The sequence below is a fragment of the Monodelphis domestica genome, chromosome 3 (genome assembly GCF_027887165.1).
Source record: "Monodelphis domestica isolate mMonDom1 chromosome 3, mMonDom1.pri, whole genome shotgun sequence".
Taxonomy (NCBI): Eukaryota; Metazoa; Chordata; class Mammalia; order Didelphimorphia; family Didelphidae; genus Monodelphis; species Monodelphis domestica.
In genome coordinates, this window is record NC_077229.1 from 177964999 (window position 1) to 177982322 (window position 17324).

At 40.2% G+C, this 17324-nt stretch overlaps 1 protein-coding gene and 1 non-coding gene across 6 annotated transcripts in view; one reads left to right on the forward strand and one right to left on the reverse strand.

The window, feature by feature from the left end:
• The window catches only part of ESRP1 (epithelial splicing regulatory protein 1), a 101954-nt gene extending 97125 nt beyond the window's left edge, over positions 1-4829 (reverse strand). Inside the window, exons 1-3 of one of the 5 annotated variants that reach the window (XM_001379464.5) lie at positions 4356-4829; positions 3654-3782; positions 2021-2134 (exon numbers count right to left, since the gene is read on the reverse strand). In XM_001379464.5, coding sequence (XP_001379501.2) covers positions 2021-2134; positions 3654-3782; positions 4356-4487 — 375 coding nt within the window. In that variant the 5' untranslated portion in view covers positions 4488-4829. The remainder of the gene's footprint in view (positions 1-2020; positions 2135-3653; positions 3783-4355) is intronic. The other 4 variants (XM_007488122.3, XM_007488123.3, XM_007488124.3 and 1 more) reach the window with 4 other exon arrangements.
• A 6693-nt stretch (positions 4830-11522) lies between these two features.
• Positions 11523-11625, forward strand: LOC130458589 (U6 spliceosomal RNA). Its single transcript, XR_008918004.1, has one exon. It is a non-coding gene; the product is annotated as a U6 spliceosomal RNA (small nuclear RNA).
• Positions 11626-17324: the final 5699 nt, after the last annotated feature.

Sequence of the window (17324 nt, forward strand, 5' to 3'; positions counted from 1 at the left end):
GGATTCTTTCTATTTGGAGAGGAAGGGGAACAGCAAAGAATCATTGGTAAGTAACAGCAATATAAATAAGAAGTTAAATTAATAAAATTTTAAAAAAGCATTTGAGCCCAGAGAAGTTTCTTCCAGAAGCCCATTAGATTGTTAGCTCCCTTAGAGAGGGGAGCTGTCTTTTGCCTTTCTTTGTATCTAAGTGCCCGGCACATAGGAGGCACTTAATAAATGTTTATTTGACCAAATACTAAATTGAAGGCAAAAAAAGGGCCATTCATCAGAACCACACAAAGACATCAAATATATGGTTTCATGATTATCAAAACAATTTGAGTATCCATTTGAACAAAAACTCTTAAAAGAAGTCTTAAAAATTGTTTTACTATTGTTTTATGCACGTTAGTCACATGCGGTGTAGTAAGAAAAAGGCTAGTTTGCATCACTTCCTTATGAAACCAATCTCATTCAATCTTTGTAGTCAGTACTTGTAGTTTAAGAGGTAAAAAGTCACTTCTTAGGATTCCTGAAACAGTAATTATGCGCTTTTGCCATAAACATTTTTACTCTAAGGCAAGTTTATCCTGCTATTTTTTGGAGTTTTCTGTATTTTCTATATCAAGTCTCAAACAGAAAATGGTCACAGTATACATAATTGGTCTTCTATTTTTTCTTTCAGTTATCTATTTTTCTTCCGACATACAAGCTTCATTATTCTTTTAAGGAGACTTTATTGTTGAATTTCTATACACATTACATAGGAAATGGTATAGTTTTTGAACATTTCAACTCCTTAAGAACTTAAAAAAAATGTTTCCCAGGACCTAACAGTTCCTACCCCTAGCAGGTAGACATTCAATAAAAGCCTGAATTGAATGTTATTTTTGCTATTATTTGGACCTTTTTTTTTTTTGTAACTAAGCTGAGTAACCGCATTGTGGTAAAGCACTGCTTAAAAGAAGATTAGCAGTACATAAATGTACCTTTTCAATACTATGTATAATAAAACAAAAGGAAAGCAGCTTTGACTAATTACCTACTAAAAGTTATTATTCTAAGCCACTGAGTTTATACAGTTAAATAAAAAGCATTCAGGTCACTATGAAAAAAAACCAAACACCTGAATGTCTATTATCATCAAATCATTTGGTTCATTCCAATTTAATTCCTAAACATCAATTTATTATGAATATATAACTGTACTGTACATATTGTCTCTAAACTTTCTCCAGAATGAACACTGAATCAACACCAACTTTCAGATTTTCTCACTCCTTAAATTTCTCCATTTTAGAAAAAAAAATCAGAAAAAGAAATAAAAGCAAAATTGGGCAATTCAGGTACCCCTAGAGTTTAGAGAAACTGGCATTGTGGTCTTTAATACTTAAATACTACAACCTTAATTCATAAAAAAAATACAAATGTGTTATGTAGCTTAGTCTAAAATTTTCACTTCTGAAAATTTCTCCATATTATATAAGAATCCTTTAATGTCTGTTTTCCCCCCAGAAAAGGCAGAATTAAAGAATGATGATCGTAAATTAGAATCAAGCTTTTTCAACACAGAGGAAGTTCAATGGCACAAAAGATTTTTTGTTTTTTTAATTAAAAAAAATTTTTAGGCAAGCTCTTAAATTAGAAACATCCTGTCCTGTGCTGAACAAGGACTGGCAAATAGTAAATTGATATTAAACGTTTATTGATTGATTGGTTTCATCTTTCTAAAAAGTATATTCCAACATAATCACAAATACCACATCACACTCTGAAAAGGCTTAAGAATGCTAAGTATTTCTAAAACCTAATCAAAATAGAAATCCCAAAAGAATGCTGGGGTTTTTTTTTTTTTAGTTAAAAAAACCTGTATTCTTAATCACTTCAAATTTCAATAGTTCAACCCACTTTAGTAATTTAATGAAACACTTTTCTATTAAAGTGTCATATCTTCATTTTTCAAGTTAAATAAAAATTTTATAAAACAACCTAACCTCTGATACACAAATCAGGTCTTTTCCTTATAGAGTCCTCTTACCTTTTTGGAAGCTTCAGGGTGCAAGATTTGCCGGACATGAAGCTGGCCATCAGTACAGAGACAGAAGGAAGTCCCCACCCCGATATTCAGTTCGTTGCTCACAGACTGATTGAACTGAAAGGAAGACACACAGGAGGATACAACTGATAAACAGATTTACAAGCTGTTCAACTGCGAAAAGTGTTCCACTTAGCCATACTCAAGGAAACACATGTTAACTTCTGGCAAGTGATGCACAAATGCTGCCCAGGGCAACAATAAAGGAGAAAAGCTTTCATAAAACTTCCTCACACATCTATCTCCTTTCCCTCCAAGGGACTTTTTGATCTAGTCCAGGATATCAATGTCATAGGACACAGAAGGAGAAAACCTCTTAAGAGGTGTCCTTTTGCTCATAAATTCTTGTTTTAAAAAGTGGTTATTATTGGTGTGTGTCTTGAGTTTTCATTTCATCAGTAGGCTGTACGGGTGAAATTAATGTCCCAGTAGCTTTTGGTAGATGTCTGAAGCATTCACTTACAAAGAAACCGCCCTTCTGAGATGGTTACAAAAACTCAGAATCCAGACAAAGTATTTGTTCCCATCCTAGGTTTTACTTCTTTGAATGTGGTCTCTAAAGAATGTCAAATGACACCATAAAGTAAATAACCTGGTGTCAAGCAAAGCAGAATTTTCTGGTACTTAAAATACAAGCATTTATCAGAAATACACTACATCCTTACACGATGCATCTATAAGCAGTGGTCTGCGTTGTCGAACTAATCCTACGTGTGCCTTCACCTTTTGAAGTCTAGTATCCTTTTCCTGGGTCAATGCCTCACAAACAAATAATGCAGTCTGTTCAAACCTCAGACTCTCACCTAAGTGGTTGGACTGAGATCCCAAGCTGGAAAAGAGAAGAGCCAGCCTACAAAGTTTGCTGCTGTCTTTCAAAAAGGTCACAGGTGAGCTATAAAGCACTTCCCCCAATCCAGACAGACCGCAGTTTACTAGAAAAAAATAGGAGATTCCTCCCAAGACCAGAAGCCCCCAAGCTACGGAAGTACAGTCATAGAGGACCTACAAACCTCTTGAAAGGCAGCAGGTAGGAGGGAGTAGTGCCTTCAGGTGTCCCGAGTGGTGGGTTAGGACCTCAGAGAAGCCAGGACGGAGCTGCCTCACCCGCGCCAAAGGATCTCTGGACACTCTATCCAACCCAGTTTCGTGTCCCGCCTTATATTGAGTTACAATCGCTGTGGGTCTTTGGGGGTTGGGGGTAGCAAGGAAATCTGTGATTATGAAGCTTTTCCCTCCCTTGGGCTTGAAGCCAGTTTGACAATAAAAATAGCTCTCTTGACCCAAGTTGGAGAGAATTCGAGAAGTTATTCAAATACTGTTGTGGGAGTGAAGGAGGGAATCTTCAAAAAAGGCTCCAGGTAGTTTGTTCCCCAACTAGCTCCAATCCCACTACAGCGGCTTCCTCCCACGAGGTCTGGAGCTTCCCCACGCCAGGGCTCGGCCTTAGTGCACCGCCCCTCCCCAGCCCTAGCAGCAGAGTTAGGGCGCCGACGGACGCCAGGAGCTCTGGCAGGGAGGGAGTGGAGGGTCTAGGGAAAGTAAAGGTGGGGTTGGTGGGACAGGGGCTGTCTGTCACCTGTCTGAGGGCTTGCTCCAGCTGCGGGGCTGAGGACAGGTTTTCGGCGTCGATCTTGGTTTCTTCTTTGCAGTCCTCCGTCAATTCCAAGTGGTCCGGTTTAACTAGTACTTCATGCAACTGTCCCACCTCCGGAGGGAGGAAAAGTAGGGGTCAGTGCCCCCCTCCCGTCCCTCCGCCCCCTTCTTAGTTCCCACAGGTTGCTTTCCTAACCCTTCTTTACTCACTCCAATCCCCGAGGCCTCCCCCCCTCAAGTCTCTGGGGAATCTGGTCGGATAATAAAAGCCTTTATTTCATATACTGGCTGCTGTCGGTTAAGTCTGGCGGTGTCCTGCCGATCTGCTAGTTCTAGTGGGATAGGGAGACAGCGGGCGCAGTAAATTCTCAAACCCCATTGGGAGCTTCAGGTTGCCCCGGGGAAGTAAGGAGAGGGCCTTGCTCAGTTCTTATATTGTGTCCTCCAGGTACTGTACCCTCAGCACCAAATCTGAACTTAACTCTCCGTGGTCCAGAATTCGAGGGACTGAAAGGACTTCACTGAAGGCTCCAGAGGCCTCTAGACCCCGGCACTCAGGTAGCAGAGCCCACCTCCACCACCCCGTCCTTACCTGTGCCCTCTCCTCCCCTCTCTCCTCTCTTTCTTTAAAGCGAACTTCTTCCCGGCTCCCACAAGTGGGACAAAAGGGCCAAGAAACAAATACCTTCTTGTTGGCCAGATCCACCACTTTCCACAGTAGCAGGATCAGCTCCTTCTCATCCGAACCCAGTTTGGCTCCCGTGGCCCCGGCAGTGATCCCAAAAAGCACCACCAAGTAATCAGGAGACGCCGTCATGACGATAAGTGGGGAGGGGGGAAAGGGGGGCTGGGAAGTGAAGAGGCGGCGAGGGAGTAGCGAAAAGAAAAACCGATGCCAATCTCTTTTACAAAGAGAAAAAAAGTAAGAAAACCCACCCCCCTCCTCGCCGCCACTGGTGCAAAAGGCAGTGCAACCACTCTACCCCACACCTGGCCGTGCTACACACCAAGGGCAGGAGGGAGGGGGGGTGGGGGAAGGAAAGCTTCTGAGGCTTGGCCCTTTTTGTATTTAATTGCCCGTGCGTCTATGCAAAAAGCAAAGTGAAGGGCTGCACCCCTGGGAGGCGCGCGCGCAATGGCTGAAGGTTTTTCTGTTTGGGGGATGTGGCTCTACCTGCCCACCCTCCCCCACGTGGTGCAGGTAAGAGAGACACCTGGCGGCGCCTTTCCATTGGCTCCTTCAAACCAAGACGTGGCAGCGGTGGGGGAGGAGGCAGACTTGTAGAGTGGGAGGAGTGGGCCGGGGCGGCAGCTGCGACCCGGAGACAATGGCTGGATGAATGAAAGGGACTGCCGGGGGGTGGAGGGGCGGATACAGCCTTGAGGGAGGACCCGACCGAACCCCCGAGAGTGTGGGGCCAGGGGAGAGGAGGGGCCAGAGCCACCTGGGATTGGGGGAGGCTAATGGTAAGGCTTGAGGACTGCAGAAATTGAGAAGGATGGGGACGCCAGGAGCAGACCGGGAGGTAACTGAAAACGGGTGCTGAGCGGGTCACAACAGGGCCTGATCCTAGGCAGGAACAGCCGAAGCTCTAAGGGAAAGCTGTGGTGGAGTCCCAAAACAGAGGAGGGGAAGAAAAAAACAGTTTGGGGGCTGAGGGGCGCGGAGTTATAAGAGGGTGTGGTGGCAACCCTAGGAGGGAGGGAAGGAGTGAGCGAGCTAGCAGTAAACAGCAGAAGGGAGGTGGCTAGGGCAATTCCCGAAGACCGGAAAAGTCTCTTTTGAGCGCCATACACCTTCCAGTGCAAACAGCAGCCCCAAAACCTGTTGCACCCTCCCCCACCCCTTCAACCAAGCGCACACTTCCTTCTCCCGGCCGGCTTGCGGGTTGGTTGGGAGCTTTTCACTTTTCCTAAGCGGTTAAATGGTTTGGAGCCGAGCCCTAAGGGGCTTACCTACGAGGGAGACACACCCAGGGACCCAAAGTCACACCCAAAGACAAAGTGACGCTATGGCCAAGTCTGCATAGCACTAAGTGAAGCGTTAGGCAGGCAGCCTATGGCTAATTCAGACAAACTTTTAACACTTTTTAAAATTGATTATCTGTTAGTTTAATACGTTTCCATTCTCTAATGTGCATACACTAAACAGATTTAGATGTTTGTTCCAAATCCAATTTCATGCATGGAGGATTTACTAGTCCTACGGGAAAGGCTGCCTGGCTTAAGGAGTCTAGAACAGAACCGGGATGTAAGACCCAAGTTCAAGTCTTGCCTCTGACTCTAATGGCGGAATGACTGGGCAAATCACTTGACCTCTCTGTGCCTTGGCTGTATAAAACTATTAAATTACAAAGAAGGTGGCTATTTCTAAAGGTTAAGTTAATATAAAGCCCTAGAAGACGGCTCCTCCTTTGGGGGAGCTTCCTAAGCCTTTGGAACCAGGGGTCCAGTCAAAACAAAAAGGTTTTATACAGTTGCCTGGGACACAGAAATGTTAAGTGACTTACTCTTGTGTTCACTCTGTGTGCTAATAATAATATATGTCCGAGGCAGTAGTTAAACCCAAATCTCTCAAATTCTGACCTCCTTTGTGGAGACTGCCCCTCTAAAAACGTGGGTTCCTTGAGGTGAGAGACTTGGTCCTTTTCTGGGTCAGCACAGCTTTCATTTAGTAAAATTTCCTCTGCTCCCAAGTCTTCCAGGCTCCCGGACTCTCCTCATTTGCCTTTCAATTAACTTAAAAATACAGAAATTGAAGCCAAAGCAGACTTTTGTTTTGATTCTTACATTTATTTGTTTTGCCGAGAACGTGTACGGGGAAGAAAGGAAACCCCTAAACTCGGAAAATTACATTCAATCAATCCATTCATAATCACAAATCAAACAATTCTATCGACGTCTCAGAACATCGACTACCTCCACCAATGAGTATTTATTAGGCACTTATTTGTCAAGAATTGCTGACGTAAAAAGTTAAAACATTCCTTTCCCTCAATGAATTCATACTCTATTGTGGGAAGAAACAAGTACACAAATAAGCAAAACAACTATAACCCAGAAAACCCCACCTTATTTATCTGGAGTCACAAGCATCTGAGGGAAAAGATGAAAGACTTTTGAGGAAGCTGGCAGTTTAGCTGAGTTTTGAAAGGACTTAAGAGGGGGTTTGTTGAGGAGGTAGTTTGTTCCAAGTTAGGGGAACACAGTCTGTGCAAAAGCAGGTAGACGGATTTGGAAGATAATTGATGGGGAACAACAATTAGGATGTTTATTTGGTGTGGGGAGAATAAAAGAAAAGTAAAGGTAAGAGAATAGATTCTGAAATTTAGACAGCTTTTGTATTTCAAATTCACTTGTCCTGGGAAAAGGAATTCTCTTCCAGGCAGAAAATTCTATTCCAAGCAATTTGGTTCAGACTTTTCAGTCGCTAATATGTAAAATGTAAAACTAATAATTAGTTCGTTCATGAATACCTAAATTATGTCAAAACAAAACACCATTATCTCTCCACTTATATTACCAGGCTGACCATTAGAGCACACCTGGCATATTGGAACAAGTGGAGACGGGACTAAGTAAGGGGGGGGGGGTTCATTATCTTTTTTGAGAGGTGCCAGAAAGTTATAGCAGCTGGCAGAGGAGACCGAAAAGTCGCAGAAGTTAAAAGCCTCTTTTGCTAGGTGAGAGTGAAAGGCGAAGAGTCTTCAGATTAAATGAAATTGTTGGGGTTTGGTTTCTGGCTGTGTGGGGAGTGGAGATGGTGGCCGCAGGCTTCGTAGTTAAAGGTGGGGGGATGGATGGGTGGGAGCAGTCGTTATTTTAGCACTAACTACCCAGCGGGTTGGTCGAGAGAATTGAATAAGACTTGCAGTGGAACTGGTATGCAAATATAATCTATTATCATTAACTTCCCCTGAAACTGGCTGAGGACCCTTTAGAGGTTTAGGAAAATCAGCAGCTGTCTGCAGTTGATCCAGCCCAAATGCACCTTTCTCCTCTAACCGATCCAAGAGCAGGAAAGGAACATTTCAACTAGCATTGGAGTTCTAGTTATGCCCCTGCCTCACTTATTCCATTGTACAATCCACTTCAGTCTGTTATAAACTCGGTTTTCCCCGCCCCTTAGCAAAAGGAGTGGGGCTTAAAGCTGTCAACCAACCTCCCTGAAGGTGGGAGGGGGGAAACCTACAGAAGAGGCACCTGGAAAAACCGCCTAGATTGCATTGCAATGGGAGAGGCCTTCCGGAGAAGCCAGTTCCTAGGAGCAACCTCCCCGCGGGGTTTTCTCTTTGGGCTGATCCCAGGTCTCCACATCCCCGCCCCCCTCCCCACCAATCCTGGCTACCTGAGGAGTTGGAGCCCCAGCAGCCCCAGCCCTACCCTGCCCTGCCCTACCCTAGTGCAAACTGCATAGTTGCTTCTCACCCCAGATCGGCGGTTGGGATCCGGCCTTTTGTTGTACTGGGATGAAACCTCCTGCCTTGTAAAAGTTTCTGCAGAAAGGACTTTAGCTAAGTGAGCCAGAGAGGACTGTGGCATTGGGGAGTGGAAGCCCAAGACAAATTCTGGGGAGCTTCTGGAAGGACCTTGCATGCTTTAAGAAAACCTGGTCACACCCTTAATCTATTGATGTTTGAATTCTGTGATTTTATTGTTTTTGTAACCAATATTACTACCAGAGAGCCTTCAAAATTTGTATATTAGGAAAGTCAAACTCCTCAGTATTTTGCTGACTGGGATATGCAGTAGGTCGACCCTTTAAAAGGAAAAGTTTGATGTGTAGCAAGAGCTGCCAGGGTCTGCACACAAAAATGTTTTATTCTTTCTATTATTTAAGAATAACACTTATATAACAAGAATAATCACACACATACAAACCCCTGATCTTAAGATCACACCTACAATGCTAAGGATGATCAGAATCCCTTTTTTAAAACCTTCATAGAAGGTCTTTATGCTACCTTTCTCTGTAACCCATCCCAAAGTTTATCAAGCTTTGGTGTCAGGAAATTCTTCAGTATAATCTAATCTAATCCTTCATGCTGCAGATTAAATCCATTTCCTCTTGCTTCTTTCTCAGGAGGGTTGGCAGAACTCACTAATAACCCTCTTATATACTTGACAGTTGTTATTATATTACCCCACAGTTTTCTCTTCTCTAGACTAAATAAATGCAGCTTTTAGTTATTATCGTGTATCTTACATTCATCCTCTTTAATTATCTTTATTACTCACCTTTGACCTGTCTCCAAATTCTCCATCCTTCATAAACTGTGAAACTCTGAAATGGACACAGTATGTCTTTGACTTAAGGGCCTGGCCAGTAGTGCAACAAACCAGTTCTAGGTATCATGGGAAGATTACCTCATTGTTCCTACAGCTACTTACTCATTGTTAATATCAGACTTAAAATTTTTTAGTACTATATTTACAGTCTAAAGTGTAGTTTGACATCCATAGTGATACTAGGTCATAGGAGTGAAGGCTTTAGAACCACAGAGATGATCTAATCTAATGCCTTAATTTTACAGATGAAGAAACTGAGGCTGAAATGCTTAAATAACTTCCTTACTGGCAATGAGAGGAATGTCAGGCTTTGAACTCAGATCCTCTGATATATTATACCTCTGGTGTCGAACTCAAATAGAAAAGGGGCCACTAAACCATATATAGTACTCCCTGAAGGTGTATATTAATTAAGAAAATACTAACATTATTTATATTATATACAATATAATGAATATTTAAAATATTAATATTAACTGTTTTATTGTATTTTTATTTTTGTTAAATATCTTTCAATTCCAGTTTAATCTGATTCTGATTGCATTCAAGAGAATAGGGCTACATGTTTGACATCTATGAACTGCTTTAGTTCTGCTGTATTTGTGTACATGCAGCCATGCATTTCCCCTTTTTATAGTTGGATTTTACTTTTTACCTGTTCAACTACCAATAGAAGAGAGCCTTCAGTAAACAAGTATAATAAAGATCCCAGTTTCATGACTGCCACCAGCTTTATGGTCTTCTTTGGAATTATTATCATATTATTATTGTGAGGTTATTTTCACCATTTGATATGGTGTGAAGATGACAAGTAGCTTCTGTCTCTATCTAGGAGTGAATGAAGGAAATTATAGATTCCATATAACTTACCTGTGATTTGCTTTGTGTGTTATAAGTCTTAGCTTATATATAAGAAATGATACTTAAAAAAGCATGGAGGTATGTGGACAGAAAAGGAAGTGGACTAGTCATGTAGTGAGATTGTTCTGGTGTGGACCTGCCTCTGGGCCCATGGTAATTTAGGTTCACTATTAGAACAAAATGAAACATGTACAGATTGTTCAACAGTTAACAAAAAGCTGAAGCAGGAGAAGGATATTCAACAAAGTTATGCATAGAAAACACCCTTATTTGATTCGGTTGAGTTCCCTTTCTGGTGGGGTCTAATGAGGTCCATCAGGCCAGTATTCAAGAGTAATTGGATTTCTTCAAGACTATTTTATACTCTGGCTACCAATGATATCAACAGTCAGAGAGTCCTTTAGTCCTCTTCGTCAACCCAGTTTTGAAGATGTCTTCAATATATTTTAAGGGAAAATTGCCTAATTAGATTAGATAGAGATAGCAGATGGACTGCTTGAATCTTACAATGGTATTAATGAAATTTTTAAAGAATCAAAGAAAGCTCAATATTTTGACTAAATCTTGTGGGGAGGATTTATAGAAAGATTTGGACAAGAATTGCAAAGGATCAGAAGCATTCAGTTAGCTGGGGAAACGGCGTCAGGCCCCAATCAAGAAGATCAGAATTTAAATTCAACTTCAGACATTTACTAGCTGTGTGACCCTGAACAAGTCACTTACTATAAAATGGGAACAATAATACCACAGATATCTTAGGATTATTATGAGGATCAAGTGAGACAATATTTATAAAACTATAACATAGTTCCTGGGATTTAGTAGATTTTTAATAAATGCTTTCTCTTCCCCTGCAATCAGCAAGTATATAAGTACCTACTATATGCCAGGCACTAGGGATATAAATACAAAAAGGAAAACCATCCCTACTCATAAGAAGCTTACATTCTAATTTAGAGAAACAAGTACACATAAAAATATATACTATATAACTATAACGCTAATAAAAACAAAGTTAAGTACAAAGTAGCTTGAAAAAGAGGAAGCTATAGGAAGCATCAAGAAAATGTTAATGCAAACAATGGGCCCGAAACTACATTAAACAAAAACCTGTCTTAGTATCAATTCCAAAATAAAAGAGTGACAAAGGCTAGGCAACCTAGATTAAGTGACTTTCCCAGGGTCACACAGATAGAAAGTATCTAAGGTCATAGTTGAACTCAGGTCTTCCCAACTCCAGGCTTGTAGCTCTATCCACTGTACTACCTAGCTGCCCCTGGAGCTACATCTTCATCCACTTCATCCCAGGCCATCTCAAGTCATCCTGACTTTTGTCCTGCCACTGAGCTTAGATGCCTGGAAGAGAAGGTAAGACTGATGATGTGCAACTCTGCCTCATTTAAATCTAACTCATGAGCAAGTCAGGACATCACTCCATGATGTCACTGGTCCTCTTCTAAACCAAGGACATATAATGACAACAACAAAGGAAGAGAGAGGCTCTGTAAGGGAGAGATAGGGAAGGAATTCCAGGCATATGAAACAGCCAGTGCAAAGGCATGTAGATGGAGTAGTATGTATTTGAGGATTAAGAGAAAGCCAGTTGAGTTGGGTCATGGAGAGATGGAGGACAGTAATGTCTGATAAGGCCAGAAAGATAGGCTGGAATCACTGTGTAGGGCTTTAAAAGCTAAACAGACGTGCTCGCTTCAGCAGCACTTACTAAAATTGGAACAGTAAAGAGAAAATTAGTATGGTCCTTGCACAAAGATGACATGCAAATTTGTGAAGCATTCCATATTTTTGTTATTTAATACTGTATTAGAAATAGCTTCAGCAATAAGAGAAGAAAAATAAATTGAAGGAGTTAAAGTAGGCAATGAGGAAACAAACTACCACTTTTTGCAGATGATATGATGGTATTTTCTTAGAGAATCCTAGAGAATCAACTAAAAAACTAGTTGAAATAATACTTAGCAAAGTTTCAGGCTACAAAATAAACCCACATAAATCATCAGCATTTCTATATATTTCCAACAAAGTCCAGCAACAAGAATTAGAAAGAGAAATTCCTTTTAATATCTCTTTAGACAGATTAAAATATTTGGGAATTTATTTGCCAAGATAAATACAGGAATTATATGAACATAATTATAAAACTTTTCACACAAAATTAGATCTAAACAATTGGGAAAACAATTGCTCATGGGTAGGCTGAGCTAATATAATAATGACAATCTTGCCTAAATTAATTTACTGATTTGGTGCCATATCAATCAAATTACCAAAAAAATTTTTATACAATTAGAAAAAATAATAAAATTCATACATAAGAGCAAAAAGCCAAGAATATCAAGGGAACTTATCAAAAAAAATTATAAAAGATGGTGATCTAGCAGTACCAGATCTTAAACTATAATATAAAGCAGTAATCATCAAAACAGTCTGGTGCTATTGCTGGGTTTGTACCCCAAAGAGATAATAAGGAAAAATACATGTACAAGGATATTCATATCATAGCTGCTCTCTTTTTGGTGGCAAAAAAATTGGAAAATGAGGGGATGCCCTTCAATTGGGGAATGGCTGAACAAATTGTGGTATATGTTGGTGAAGGAATACTATTGTGCTCAAAGGAATAATAAAGTGGAGGAATTCCATGGGGACTGGAACAACCTCCAGGAAGTGATGTAGAGCGAAAGGAGCAGAACCAGGAGAACAATGTACACAGAGACTGATACACTGTGGTACAGTCGAATGTAATGGACTTCTCCATTAGTGGCAATGTAGTGATCCTGAACAACTTGGAGGGATCTATGAGAAAGAACACTATCCACATTCCCAGGAAAAACTGTGAGAGTAGAAACACAGAAGAAAAACAACTGCTTGATCACATAGGTTGATGAGGATATGATTGGGGATATAGACTCTAAATGATCACCCTAGTGCAAATAGCAATAATATGGAAATAGATTCTGATCAAGGTCACATGTAATACCAGTGAAATTGCGTATTGGCTACAGGAAGGGTGAGGAGAGGGGAGGGAGGAATAGAATATGACTTTTGTAACCAAGGAATAATGTTTGAAATTAACCAAATAAAAAAATTAAATAAAATAAAAAAGAAGGTGGGGAAAGAGATTCTGATATTGTTGTTTCTGATAAGTTTTGAGAAGGGGAGGAAGTAAGGGTGCTACCAAAGATTGGCTTTTATCTTTTCAATGAGACAGAAGGCTAAGTTATATGTTGTAAGGTGTTTGGGGAGATGTGGTTGAAGGCTTTAGGAGAAACTAAAACGTTCAAAGGAGTCATTTTGGCAAATGAGTTAATAAGAATAAAAGAATAATCTGGAGTTACAGAGTAGAATCAATGAATTAAGAAGGCAAGAGACTGAGTAATACATTTTAGAAAGATTTCCTTAAAAAATTCAAATAAAACATGTTTTGTTATTTAAAAAAAAAACAGTCTGGTGCTGGCTAAGAAATAGAAGATCAAGGGAATAGATTAGGGGTAAATGACCTCAGCAATCTTGTGTTTGATAACCCAAAGATCCCAGCTTTGGGGGCAAAAACTCACTGTTTGACAAAAGCTGGTAGGAAAATTGAACAACAGCATGGCAAAAATTAGATATAGATCAATATCTCATACCCTATATCAAGATAAGGTCAAAATGGGTATATGATTTAGACATAAAGGGTTATAGTAGAAGTAAATTAAAGGAACATAGAATATTTTAGCTGTCAGATCTATGAAGAAGGGAAGAATTTATGACCATACAAAGAAAACATTACAAGAGGCAAAATGAATAATCTTGATTATGTTAAATTAAAAAGGGTTTGTACAAACAAAACCAATGCAACCAAGATTAGAAGGGAAACAATAAACTGGGGGGGGGGGAATTTTTATAACAAATTTCTCTCATAAAGGTCTTGTTTCTCAAATATATAAAGAGCTAAGTCAAAAGTATAAGAATACAAATCATTCCCCAATTGACAAATGGTCAAAGGATATGAACATGCAGTGTTCAGTTGATGAAATCAAAGCTATCAATAAACATCTAAAAAATGTTCTCAATCACTCTTGATTACTGCTTGATCACATGGGTCAATAAGGATATGATTGGGGATATAGACACGACCACTCTAGTGCAAACATCAATAATATGCAAATAGGTTTTGATCAAGGACACATGTAAAACTCACTGGAATTGTGCATCTGCTCTGGGATCCTGGGGTCCTTCTAATCCCAAGGTTTCATAGTAGCCTTCCTCTCCCATCCACCCTGGACAAACAAAGCTGGCCTAATCTCTCTTGGCCACTCATAGCCAGATACCCTCCCAGCAGCTCCTCCTGGAGGAATCTATTCTCCCATAAGAGTACTGAGGATAAGCTGCTCCCTTGGCTTAGTGTCTAAGGCATTTTTCCTAAGAGGGAAGAGCAGGGTTAGGCAGACCACACACTACACTTCAGGATCATCCAGAGTAATTTGAGTCTGGGAGTCAATAGACACAAAGGAATTGCTTCCCTATAGATAACAACAACCCCACCACCACCACCAAGTTTGGCACCTTTTTTGCTGAAGACTCTAACTGCTTGTTCCCTGAAGGAGCAATGGGCAGAAATTGCAAAGAGGCAAATTAAATTTTTTTCATTTTTTTTCTTTATTTTATTTTAATAACAAATTTGCACATAAGTTTCCCAAAGTTATATGATTCATGTTGTCTCCTTCCCTTCTTTCTTCTCCCCCTTCTGGAGTTGAAAAACAATTAAATCTGGGTTGCACATGTATTATCACACAAAACATTTCCATATTATTCATTTTTGTAAGTGAATAGTCTTATGAACCCAAACCCCAAATCATATGCCCAAATAAACATCTGCATTTCTACTCCAGCAATTCTTTCTTTGGAAGTGGATAGCATTCTTTGTTATAAGTCTCTCAGGATTGTCCTGGATCATTGCATTGCTGTTAGTAGCAAAGCCTGGTTGCCCCACAATATTTCAGTTACTGTGTATAATGATCTCCTGGTTCTGCTTATTTCACTCTGCATCAGCTCATGTAGGTCCTTCCAGTTCTTTCTGAAATTGTCCTGTTCATTATTCCTCATAGCACAGTAATATTCCATCACCATCATATACCACAATTTGTTCAGTCATTCCCCAGTTGAAGGACATCCCTTTAGTTTTCAAATCTTTGCCCCCACAAAAAGCACAGCTATAAATATTTTTGTACAAATAGCTTTTTTCCTATTTTTTTTATCTTAAAGAGGCAAATTTAGATTTGACATAAGGAAACACTTTCTAGCAATTAGAGCTAACCAAAGCTCTAGTGATTTGCCTAGAGAGGTAGTGGGTTTTCCTTTTACCGCAGGTTATGCAAAGGTTAGAGGACCATTTGTTGGGCACAATATCAAGGATATTCTTGTTCAATATGGATTGGGGTAGCAAATTTGCAAGTTCATTTCCAGTTGTAGAATTCTGTAATTCATATAAGGTATTTCTGTTAAAATATGCACTGTTTCTCTGCCAGCTGCCACAGCTTATTCTTGGCATTGCTAAGGAATGAAGGTTCTTATTCTAGGTGGCAAGCCAGTAGAATGTGTTTGTGTCTCAAAGTTGTGGGTTTCATCTGCAAACCTCCTGGAAGAGTGAGTTCCTCCTTCTCCCAACCTGAACCTATTATGTTAGCTTTGGCAAAATCTACTGTGGACAATAGTGGGCCTGGCTCAGTTGCAAGTGTAGAGATATAGAAACTGTTTAATATGTTAGGTGACTTCTTTTTATTTGTCCATTCACCTGCAGATTATATGCCATGCTAACCAGAAGGTACAGTAATTTGTATAAAATTGGGCTGTGCCTTGTCTAAAACAATTTGGGTTAAAAGCCCATGAAGTAATATTAACCCTCCATGGAAATAATGAACTGAGGACACCCCCTAGTACTGGAACCAATTTGGCACAATTTAGAGAAATATTCTTCTCCCCCCCCCCCCCCCAAGGAGTAGGGAGGGAAGGGGACGGGATGAGGATGGGAGGGCAGAAGAAGGGAGAAGAAAAGAAGATCTGGAGAAATATTCTTCACCTTTATGATGGTCCTAAGTCCAAAGAGATAACTAAGACAAAGTGCAAGCCAGCCTATGGTATATGAGAAATATTGACACCACCATGTATAATACAGACAGTACAATGATGCATGTTGTCTATATACCCAGAGTAATCCAAGGAATCCTGTCCCTACATGATTAAGTACTTGGTCTAGTTTGTCTTCTGTTAGTCTATGTGGCTTCTGGGTCAGCACCTGAGGCTACTCAAAGGAAAATATGATATCTTTTGTGTTTCCAAGTAGGAGGATCCACTAATGAAGCTCCGCCTATTTCCAGCTATCTCTTGGTGGAAGGAGTGAGTTGGGGAAATTGGTTTGAATTGATAGAGTTTTTGCAAATGACAGTCATTGAATAAAACTGCTTCCAGGCTGGCCTGACTAATACTTATGTTCTAGTATAGTTCTCAGGTCCTTCTGCCCTTTTTAGGGTCAAGCAAGAACCAGAGATGTGACCATTTCCTCTCAGGCAGGAAAAATTGTTACTGCAAAGAGGAGCTGGGCATCAGCTTATCTGTCCTGTTGGGCATCAAACTATGGAAAAATCAGCCTTTGCATTTGTAGGGTAAGGCAGTATATCATTCTCGTGTTAAATTGAAAGGAAGAAAAGAATCTGACAGGAATGGTAGTTAAAAAATGCATGAACTTCTTTCTTTATTTTTTTTAATCCTTACCTTCCATCTTGGAGTCAATACTGTATATTGGCTCCAAGGCAGAAGAGTGGTAAGGGTTAGGCAATGGGAGTTAAGTGACTTGTCCAGGGTCACATAGCTGGGAAGTGTCTGAGGCCAGATTTGAACCTAGGACCTCCCATTTCTAGGCTTGGCTCTCAATCCACTGAGCCACCCAGCTGCCTCCTACATGAACTTCTCCTTAAAGTAGGGCAGATTCTGGTAGCCAATTAATATAGCTACTGGATCATTCCATTGACCCAGTGATCCCAGTATTAGGCAAGTACTCCAAAAAGGTCAACGTGTGCTCTAGTTATTTTGTAGCAACACTTTTTATAATAGCAAATAACTGGAAGTAGTCAGTAGATAGTCAATAAACATTTGTTAAATATCCACTATGTTCAAGCACTATGCTGAATAAAGTAGATCAGTACTCAATGGAGAATAATGAAAATGGACTATTAAATAATAGTGGGACATGAATGTAAAGACTTCTATTGTACTGATGAATATAGTGAAGTATGTAAAGACTTTTATGAGCAAAGTGAATAACCAGGAAAACAATATACAAAGTGACTAGAACAATGTAAATGGATAGAACAACAACAAAAAAAAATTGAAAATTGAACTTTGTAGAATTGTAATGACCAAACTTGTTTCCAAAGAAGGGAACAAACATTTATTAAGTATCTACTTGTTACTGGCATGATGGTAAGTGCTTTACAAATATATCATTTAA